Raw genomic sequence first — 9,770 nt, 5'->3', positions numbered from 1 at the left:
ATATATAGGCCGTCCTGTAGGCTTATAAACCAGATCTTGTGAAAGTGGACCTACGGCCTTTTTAGTAAATAAGCTTTTTCAAAACCCAAGTTCGATGTATTTTATGAAATATAATAAGTCAGGTCTGACCTGACGTAGGCTCCTGTGGACTTGCCCGCCCAGTTTCACCCCTAGTTTGAAGTAGATATATTCCCTAATTTTTTTTTATATATATATGATAGATAAAAAACGTATGGAATGATTGGTATATCAGTAATAATGAAGATATTTTTCTGATGATGTGTGGCGCCACGTATTAAAAGGTTATTTATTATCCGTACCACTCAGCAGTGGTGGAAGCTTGATAGAACCAACCGTTGAATTTTCTCTTACTTTCTTACTCCTATAAATTAATGCTACCATTCTTTTCCTTCTCGCCCTATTTTCTCCTTTTCACCTTCTTCTAAGGTTAACACCCTGTGACCCTGAACAACACACAAACTCTTTCGCTTCCCTCCTTATCTTATCTGTAAGTATTGAAATAAATGCTTCTCTCTCTCTCTCTCTCTCTTGTTCAGTGGCACTTTCATGAGGGCAATGCGATCAATTGAATTGTATTCTGTTTATTTGTTTGCTTAGGCTCTTAGCTTCATATGGGTGTTGAAATTTTCAATCAAAAAAGTTTTTTTTTTTTTTTTTTTTTTCCGGTTATTATCAGGGAAAGCTTTGTCTTTTATTCGATTCTATACTTTCTGCCACCAAACAAACGATCCTTTGCTTTGGGATCAGGATTTTTTTTTTATAGTTTCCAATACATGGCGATACCTTTTGCCTATTATGTTTCATCATGGTTTGCTTGAGGACACATCTCAACAAAAAGTCTTTGTTTCATTTGAGTAGGTTTTCAGAAATTTATGTTGAAAGTTGAAACCAAGTATTCACTTTCCTTTTCTTTTCTTTTTTCTTTTTTTTCTTTTCTGAAACTTTGATTTATTTTATTTATTTTCAATTTATCTTCTGACATGTTCATAGAATTTTAGATCCTTCTTTTCTACCTTGAATGTTTCTGCTATTGTTCACTTCTTTTTAGGCCCAATATATTATATTATGGCAACCTTTGTTTTCCCCCTCTCATGATATTTGATTTTCTCAACTCAGTAAATTTGGTTTGCTGCTTAAATAGTTTCAGTGGATTGCACTTTGGGATTCAATCTTCTTGAAGATTCATCTTGTTTTCTCTCCCGTGATATAGAGTGGGAAATGTAATTGCTGTTGGGATTCATAAAAAATTCCCCAAAATTGATTTAGTCAATGGTTTATATATTAGAAATTGAACTTGTTCATATGAGTTTCTCTGACATTACAAGTTGCCTTCTGCGTAGGGAATTGGCATGAACTTAGACTTACTGGTCTCAATTGGAAGAACCTCTTCTCTTCCCCTCATAATTTTCTCCCATGTAGGAATGATAGTGTAATTTAATTATGGGTTTAAAGTTTTTAAAGTTAATAACTTTATCGTTCACCAAAATATATATAAAAAAGTGTGTGTGGGGTTCATGTGGATCCATGTCCACATGTGAAGAGAAGAGAGAGAAAAAAAATATGAGCTTCACATATTTTTATGCATATATTTTGGTGAACATTATATAAAATTATCTAAAGTAACTTTGGAAACTTTAAATCCATTAGTTATTGGCTGTTTCTTTTGTTAGCTTCCTCCTTGAAAATAGTTTTGTGATTTAGTTAAATGTTAGGTGAATCATGGGTTCTCCCAGTCAGATAAAGATGAATCCGACCAGCTAAATAACATTTAAATTCTGCAATAGTCCTCTTTTTTAGTTTTTGTTTTTTGTTTTCTTGTTCGTGCAATTAATGACAGTAGGTGATTTCAGACCCTTTAGTCTACTCGGAAACCATTTTTACAACTGTGTGGTTATTTGTAACTGTCATGAAGCAATTATATATTTTTGTTAGGTGGACTTCTCCTTGAGAGATGAAAAGACTGGTAGAGGAATGTATCCCAAAAATAAAATAAAATAACATTCCACATAGCTTGCATGTGAAATTTTTGTGTATATCTCAGACATTAAATAGGTGAAGAACATAATCTTTGTGTTTCAACAACTAGAAATTTGGTTAGGCTAGCTGAATGCTAATGTTTAGGTACATTTCACCTACCAAAACTGGGTGTGCTTTCTTAATCACTTTAAGAGAATTGCTGGAGAGGTTATAGTGTCCCTCAACAGGATTAGTGAGGGATAGAGATGCTAAATCAAAATTCACACCGATTATCTAGATGTGTTGTATGAAGTTTTATAGTAAAACATGAATTTCTTGATCTGAATGCAATTTTATATTTATTTAACCTTGCAGTTTCAAGGGACTTTTTTCCTTGTTAATTTTTAGACTTATTTTTGAACCTTTTACATTTTATTATATTAACGAAACTTCATATATGGAAGATGAACTATCTGTTAGCAGACATTTATAATTCTTACCTTTGTGCTTTTGCTTTTCAGATTGAGGCACCAGTCAGAGAAAACATTGTAAGGCAAAAGGAAAATGGCCTTAGATCAATATTTTGAGGGTGCTGTGCCCCAAATAGATTCCTTCGAAGAAAAATCATCTCTGGAAATGTGGAAATGTGCCAGTGAAGATGATATTGCAGATTTTGATAGAAATGCCTCTAGTGACTTTGACTGCAACATCTGCCTGGAGTGTGTGCAAGATCCAGTGGTAACTCTTTGTGGTCATCTTTATTGCTGGCCCTGCATATACAAATGGCTTAATTCCCATAGTGTCTTTTCTGAAAATGAAGAGAAAGAGAAGCAACAATGTCCAGTATGCAAATCAGAAATTTCACAGTCATCCCTTGTTCCACTATATGGCCGTGGCCAAACCACATTACCTTCTAAAGGCAAGGCTCGCCAAGTAGGGATTGTCATACCAAGAAGACCCCTTGGTCCTTCATGGGTGGCTCACTCACCAAGATCATTTGATACTGCAAATGTTTCCCAACCCACTTCTCAAGTTTATCATCCCCATTATCCTAACCGTCCTCAACAATTCAACTCAATTCCAGGCAGTAACACTTCACCAATGCTTAACACAGGTGGTTCATTAACAAACGCATTTGATACAACATATGGAGTCTTTGGTGAGATGATATATGCAAGAGTCTTTGGAAACCAGGTGACAAACATATACACACACCCGAATTCATATGATCTTTCCGGGATCAATAATCCAAGGATCAGAAGGCACTTAATGCAAGCTGATAAGTCACTCGGTAGAATCAGTTTTTTCCTCCTTTGTTGTACAGTTCTGTGTCTTCTCTTATTCTGATTGTTATTCCATGTTTTTTGTGCATACATCCCTGTATAGAATACACGCAGTACCCTGGTTCAACCTGATGTATCATACATTTTAGAGAACTTGATTCAGTGCTGAGATATGTGTAATTAGTATTATTAACTATCTCATGTATTTTAGAGTAGTTAAATGAAATAGATGTTTGAATAAGTTTGCATTGGTTTTAAATTTTTGGCTTTCAGCTTTGCTATAAACTAAACTCTCTTATATTTCCTGAAGTAACATGAGATAGATATTTGCATAACTTTGCAGATGTTTTTTGTTGTTGTTGAGATTATTCTCCTGGTAATTCCATAAGTTTTCTATTGACTAATTCAGAGTTTAGAGTGGGTTCAAGATTAAGACTTTAAGCTTTTCTCAAAGATGGTACTGGAAAGGATCGGATACATACTCTTATCCCATCTGTTCAGTTCGTATGCGCTAATTGAGTTACAATCATTTGGTTTTGTAATTGTATTTCATGTTTGCCTTGTAAAAGTGTCTTATATTTCTAAACTTTATTTATTTATTTATTGTGATCTATATGTCCTGAAATGATGCATAGCAGAAGAGGAAATTTTATATATCTAGCAGGATAGGATGTCTTATTCAAGAATGATGACCCGTGATGCAAGGGTTAAATTAAAAATGTATATAAAATATCGAAAAAATATTTATAATGAGATAAAAACTTTATTTTGTTGTAATTTATTTTTTGAACTTAAGACTATTGTTATGACTTTTGTGAGTGGGTTGATGATTTTTTTTATTTTGGAAGTGACGTCTTCGCCTAATTATTAAAGTGGTTGAAGAGTAACTTGTAACAGAAAAGAGTCAAAAATGTATTCCCTTCCAACTCAAATGAAAGGCTGAAATTGGAGCGAGCTAGATTTTTCACGTAAACTCTATTCTGGAAAGTTGTAGAACGCAGAGGGAGATATAGGTGACTTTTGTTAAAGGGTGCCTATATGAGTTACCGTTTGTTGCAATATCCTTTTCAAACTTTTCGTTTCTAAGTTGCGTAACACAATTTGTATGGTGGAATATGGGCATGTGCTAATATTTGCTAAATTTTAGAAAACAATTGCTACATCTTTGTCCCTACTTTTAAATCCGAGATCTGATTATGAAACTGGATGAATTGGATAGCCAGAATTCAATCAAAATTAAAGAATAAAACTTTCCCTACTTCGATTAGCGAGAGTGAGGTGATGGTAAGAGCAATTCTCTTTTGTAACTTTAGCCTTATATATTTACGGGCTTTGTATTTCTCAAGATTAGCAACGTTTGAGAAAAGCAAACTGGGCCCACCAGTTTTTTGTTGGACACATTTTACGAACTGAGAGATAGGAGATGAGTAACTTGCTAGAATTAATTTTGCCTATATTTATTTAAGAAATATTACTCTCCTTTCATTTTCACACCTCACCTTTTTTTCTTTTCTTTTCTTGTAATGGTGGAACTCATTCATTTTCTCTCTACAACATAAAGTAAACATTATCTCCTATCATAACTATTTAAAGCTCTATTTATTTATAAAGAGGGTTTTTTCAAATTCAAATATATTATCTTTCACTCAAAAAGGAGTCGTTTACTTTACCATACGCAAAATAGAGTATCCTATTATGACATTATTAGATTTACATTTCAAATTCTCACAAACATTTTTTTCTCCACAATTCACATGCATTAGTTAAAGGGAAAAATGTTTCTGCAGTTAATGCAGATAAGTTATCTACATTTATTCCCAAAACGACGTCGTTTTGGTATTGAAATCTTAAAAAATTATAAATATAAGACTATTATAACCCTGAAATAAATTAAAATTACAAAAATACTATGATTTCCGCCCAAAACGACGTCGTATTGAACTTACTGCAGATAACTTATCTGTAATAACTGCATAAAAAACGAATCTTTAGTTAAAATAAGGATATACTAATCAATAAGTGTCCCTTATATACTATTGGTTGAACTCCTTGCTCTAATTCAGAGTTGAGAATTTGTTGGAACCACCGAACCAAAAATAAGTAAACATTATAAGAATCAAAATTATATTTAAACCAATAAATTATTGAAAGAAAGAGAAAAAGGTCTCAACCGTTCAACCGGTTTTTTAAAATTGGTTCTAAAATATTTTTTTGCAGCAGGTGGGATTCGAACCCTGCTCATTGGTGTGAGGAACACCTTCTCATACCACCATTTAATATATTTATTATATAACTATTAAGTTAAGAGAATTATTTCAAAAATCACATCTAATGGGGTTTGAACCCCTTCCATTGAGGTTGTGCAACATAGCAAATACCACTAAACTACACCAGGTTATTATTTAGATCCGGTTCATGCGGTTCAATCAGTGACCCACCGGTTGAACCATTGACCCAGTGACCCGGTACCTCGACCGGGTCAATGACCGGTCCGGTTCTAATAAGATTGGTCTCAACTCTCAAGTACGTGTATACAGCTTATATAGATTGAAGAGTTATTGTATCAATAGAATTTCAAGGAATGAGTTTCTAAATAAGTTAATAGTAGAGTTCTCATCTTGTTTAGTGCTCTAGATTATCTTCAACATGTGAGCATAGTTAACATGCTTTTCATCTTGGTCCATCTGGTTGATCAGCCAAAATTGCATCATTCACCGCTTCCAAATCTTTTTCCTTACTATTCTTTATGCAACAGCCAGTTCCAGTTGCCAAATAATCCCATGTATTTTCTGCCACGAAAGGGTACAAAGGGATTATGCAGATAAATTACTAGAAATAGAGAGTTGGTCTTGGCTGGCATACATAGATTAATGATGACTACAAGCTAACAACTATAATCCCCCAATCAAGCATAATTATGGCGTTTGTTTTTCCACAGGATATATAATCTAAATTCTTTAAATGGTAACAAAAATGACATAACAGTGAATAAATTGGGACGTAGATTTATTCTCTGGGACATAAAGATGAAAGTTGCAACAACTAAGTCTCTAATACTTAAAAACAATAGGAGGATTAAGAGTAATACCTATGGCTAAATAATTTACTCTTTCTTGGAAACAACTGAACACATCCTTTACAAGAGTAATTCAGTTCTGCCCATCTTTTACATTCAACCATCAGTTTTCTCCAACAAGAAGTTGAGCGTCTTCATCCAGTTTAAAATCTCCTTTAATCAGATCAAGGGCTTCAGTAACTGGAATTTCATTATGAACATAACTTACTAGTTTATCATAGGTAGTGACTGAGATATGACCATCTTCTCTACATAACTTAAGAATCTCAAGGGCTAATTCCAAATCTCCTTTTTCTTTCAGGTACTTGATACATGCAACCAAAGTGAAGGGGTTAGGCCACCATCGTGGTTGTCCATTTACCAAGATTGCTTTCTTCATTGTTTGAACTGCTTTTTCCATATCATTATCCATGAGATAGCCACCCGCCAAACGGTCCCATGTAGTTCCATCTAATTCCTTGCCACTATCCAAAAGCCTCCTGATATAGGCCTCAGCCTTATCCAACAGACCCCGTTTACAATATGCAGTGATCATCAAATTTGGAATTCTGGCGTCAAAATGTATATGTTCAGATTCCCATTCTTCCAAAATCTTCTCTGCCCCATCAATGTCATCCAGCTTCACTAATGAGCTTAACATACTTATGTAACTTGAGTTGTGGGAATAATTAAAACTTTTGATCTTATCCCAAAGTCGATAAACCTCCTCCTTATTCCCAATAGCAGCATACATAGATTGAATAGATTCATAGGCAAGCCTCATCGTCTTGCCTCTAACTAACTGCTCTGATTTCTTCAATGTTACCAAGGCCTTCTCAAAATCCCCAATTTTCAGATAGCCGTTTGCTGCAGTAGTGTATGTACACCAGTCCACAGTTGCCATGGGATCGGCTTCCATCTGCATTAGTAACTTCTCCATCCCCTTTATGTCTCTACCGGCCACATAAGCATTCAACCGAATAGTAAACGTAGCACCATTGCAGATGTCCTTCTCTTTCATTTCTTGCATCAACCTATCCAATTTCTCATATTTACCTATCTGAGCATAAAGTTTTAACATCATGTTGTAACACGTTGTTAAGTGCAATAAATCCAACTTCTTAATTTTCTCCATGATAGCTTCCGCTTCCTCCAAAGATTTATGTTCTGCATAGCAACTCAAAAGAGCAGCATAGACCTTGAACCCAATTTCAGTGTCGGGTATGCCTCTAAAAAAGCTCTCTGCTTGTTCTAGGCCATGAACTTTTGATATCAGGTTGAGCCGTTTAGCAATGTCTCCTGGAGTTAAGTTATAGTTCCTTTCATTGCTCATCCATTCTGATACCTAAACAAAAGGAGTGTTTTCTAAACTCTTGTTCATAAGGGTTCAAGCATAATACTATAAACTAAATAACTAACAAGGATCCAAGCAACTTGGAATACAATTTCAATACAGCTTGTTTTTCTACTAGCATAAATGTAGTCGAAACAAATAAAGCAGAACAACAATCCAAGTATATTAAGACGGTTATTTGCACATAATCTACTTAGTTTCATGTCACCACAAAATGAACATCTATGCTGCACAGACACGGATACAATATGCAAATACTATAGTTTTTTTAAAAATCAAGATACGGGTATGACAATATATATTATATAAAATATGTCTATTTTTATATGTGAAAAAATAAAATAAAAAATGATCTACATTTTACTCTATATCCTCAAAAAAAGAAAAAGAAAAAAAGGTAAAGATTGGAACTTGAAGTTCAAATATGTAGGTTATAGAGAAAACCACCTGAAGGGCATGCGTGAAGCGACGAAAATTAGAGAGTTGTGTGATGATACGTTGGAGCTGAGGTTGGGTGACGTCTTTGCCTTCTTCAACCCATTGGTTCAGAATAGGAACCATTGAAATCTTGGGGTTCCCACTCTCCAAAATGCGTTTTTCAAGTGCTGGGGGAGAAGAAACCACAGCTTCCGTGGAGTACAGTGGAAGAGACCCAACACGAAAAATATCAAAAAGTTTGCATCTTGAGCGAATCAACATCATTTTTCTTATTCACCACTCTCAACTCTCAAGTTTCAACACTCATCACTATACCAAAATGCAAAAGCTTTTAAACTGGAAATTCAAACCTAAAATATTTCAGTTTACACTGCCTTCATTTTCTTCATTTTTTAGTTCACACTGCCTTTATTTATTTATTTTGTGTTTTCTACTTTCTCGCACTCTCTTCTGTACCTTGCTCTAGAAGGAGTGAAAAAAATGCAAGTGGCCCAACAGGCCCAAGCAGAAGCTTGATTAGATGAAGAATTGGGCTGGAGGCCCGGAGCTTGATTTCGGCTTTTAATGTAACAAAAAAAAATTCAGTGGCAAGATAGGAAAAGAGTATCAAATGGTGGTGGCTCATTTAGCACTAGAGAACTAAGTAGCTGGAAGCGAGAGTATGTATTCGATCTTCTCGTTATTATCTTTGAGAGAGTTTAAAGCCTTAATCTTGGAACCCGCTCCGAATCGAATTAGTTGCAAAGCGATGAATCGATTCGAATATCTAAAAAAAGAGAGAGAGAGAGGAAAGAGGCGTGAGGGCTAATGCATCTTCAAAATGTGTATTAAACAATATGAGTAGAGGTGGCAAAACGGGTCAACCCACCAAAAACGGGACCGGGCGGGTTGACCTGCCATTTGATGGTGGGTTGCAAATATCAACCCGCCCTGTTTTGAAGTGGGTTGACGGATTTGGTTCAATCCTCCTAAAAAACAAAAAATAATTAAATAATAATAATAAATTATATTTTATTAATTTTATAATATTACTTATTTTTATTTCGCATTTCCCTTAATTTTTTTCAATCTCAAGCGTAAATATAAGTTAATATTCAGTCAGATATATTTTAGGAACTTATTTTGCCTCCATATATGAATAACCTTTGTTATAAATAAAATTTTTCTTCTTTATTTTTTCTAGGAGAGTACTAAAATAATAAAAAAATTATATCACAAAAACTAAGTGACTAATAAAATACTACCTAATAAAAAATGGCTCCCAGGCCAATCCGCCCTGACCCGCCACCAACCCGTTTTGACTCACAACTAAGCGAGCCGGGTTGAGGCGGGTTAATGGGTTGAAATGTATAACCCAATTCGTTTCGTTTTGACGAGTTGACTCGTTGGATTCAATCCATATTGCCACATCTAAATATGAGTTTTAAATCCTTTCTATTATTGTCTGACTCAAAAACCAAAAACTAAAAAAATGTGTTAACTATTCATTTTCTATATGTATATCTTTTAACAACTATTGAAATTGCAGTATTTCTTGTACAATTAAGAATGTTATTGAGAGAGTATTACTGTGTCACATAAAGATTTTCTACAAAAGTGTCTATGTACATGATTTGTCACGCACGTGATTGGTCCACAATTTTTCACCGTGTTTCACCCTTTA

General features: G+C 34.5%; 2 protein-coding genes across 3 annotated transcripts; one reads left to right on the top strand and one right to left on the bottom strand.

Annotated features, from left to right (window-relative positions):
- Positions 1-424: 424 nt before the first annotated feature.
- On the top strand, positions 425-3,503 carry LOC133301961 (E3 ubiquitin-protein ligase RMA1H1-like). The gene is made up of 2 exons (XM_061501673.1): positions 425-508; positions 2,499-3,503. The coding sequence occupies exon 2, from the start codon at positions 2,542-2,544 to the stop codon at positions 3,322-3,324; it is 783 nt and encodes a 260-aa protein (XP_061357657.1). The 5' UTR covers positions 425-508; positions 2,499-2,541; the 3' UTR covers positions 3,325-3,503.
- A 2,197-nt stretch (positions 3,504-5,700) lies between these two features.
- LOC133301970 (pentatricopeptide repeat-containing protein At2g20710, mitochondrial-like) lies at positions 5,701-8,472 on the bottom strand. 2 transcript variants are annotated; one of them, XR_009750271.1, is made up of 3 exons: positions 8,117-8,472; positions 6,349-7,660; positions 5,701-6,049 (listed from the first exon to the last, which is right to left on the bottom strand). XR_009750271.1 is itself a non-coding variant. In XM_061501684.1 (2 exons), exons 1-2 carry the CDS (start codon positions 8,369-8,371, stop codon positions 6,440-6,442), a joined length of 1,476 nt encoding a protein of 491 aa, XP_061357668.1. In that variant the 5' UTR covers positions 8,372-8,472; the 3' UTR covers positions 6,175-6,439. The 2 variants fall into 2 exon arrangements, 1 of the variants encoding a protein (XP_061357668.1); XM_061501684.1 differs by lacking the exon at positions 5,701-6,049 and having other exon boundaries at positions 6,175-7,660.
- Between the last annotated feature and the right edge of the window lie 1,298 nt (positions 8,473-9,770).

The sequence above is a fragment of the Gastrolobium bilobum genome, unplaced genomic scaffold (genome assembly GCF_033153095.1).
Source record: "Gastrolobium bilobum isolate Gb01-03AN ecotype WA unplaced genomic scaffold, APGP_CSIRO_Gbil_v1 utg43820, whole genome shotgun sequence".
NCBI classification, from domain to species: Eukaryota; Viridiplantae; Streptophyta; class Magnoliopsida; order Fabales; family Fabaceae; genus Gastrolobium; species Gastrolobium bilobum.
Note: the sequence above shows the minus strand (reverse complement) of the source record. Positions and strands in the feature narration are given on the sequence as shown.

Bases quoted from the DNA above. Each gene is read 5' to 3' on its own strand.
- LOC133301961 (XM_061501673.1), top strand. From the start codon at position 2,542: ATGGCCTTAGATCAATATTTTGAGGGTGCTGTGCCCCAAATAGATTCC.
- LOC133301970 (XM_061501684.1), bottom strand. From the start codon at position 8,371: ATGATGTTGATTCGCTCAAGATGCAAACTTTTTGATATTTTTCGTGTT. The intron at 7,661-8,116 runs GTGGTTTTCTCT...CCTTTTGTTTAG, and splicing joins GCTTCACGCATGCCCTTCAG to GTATCAGAATGGATGAGCAA.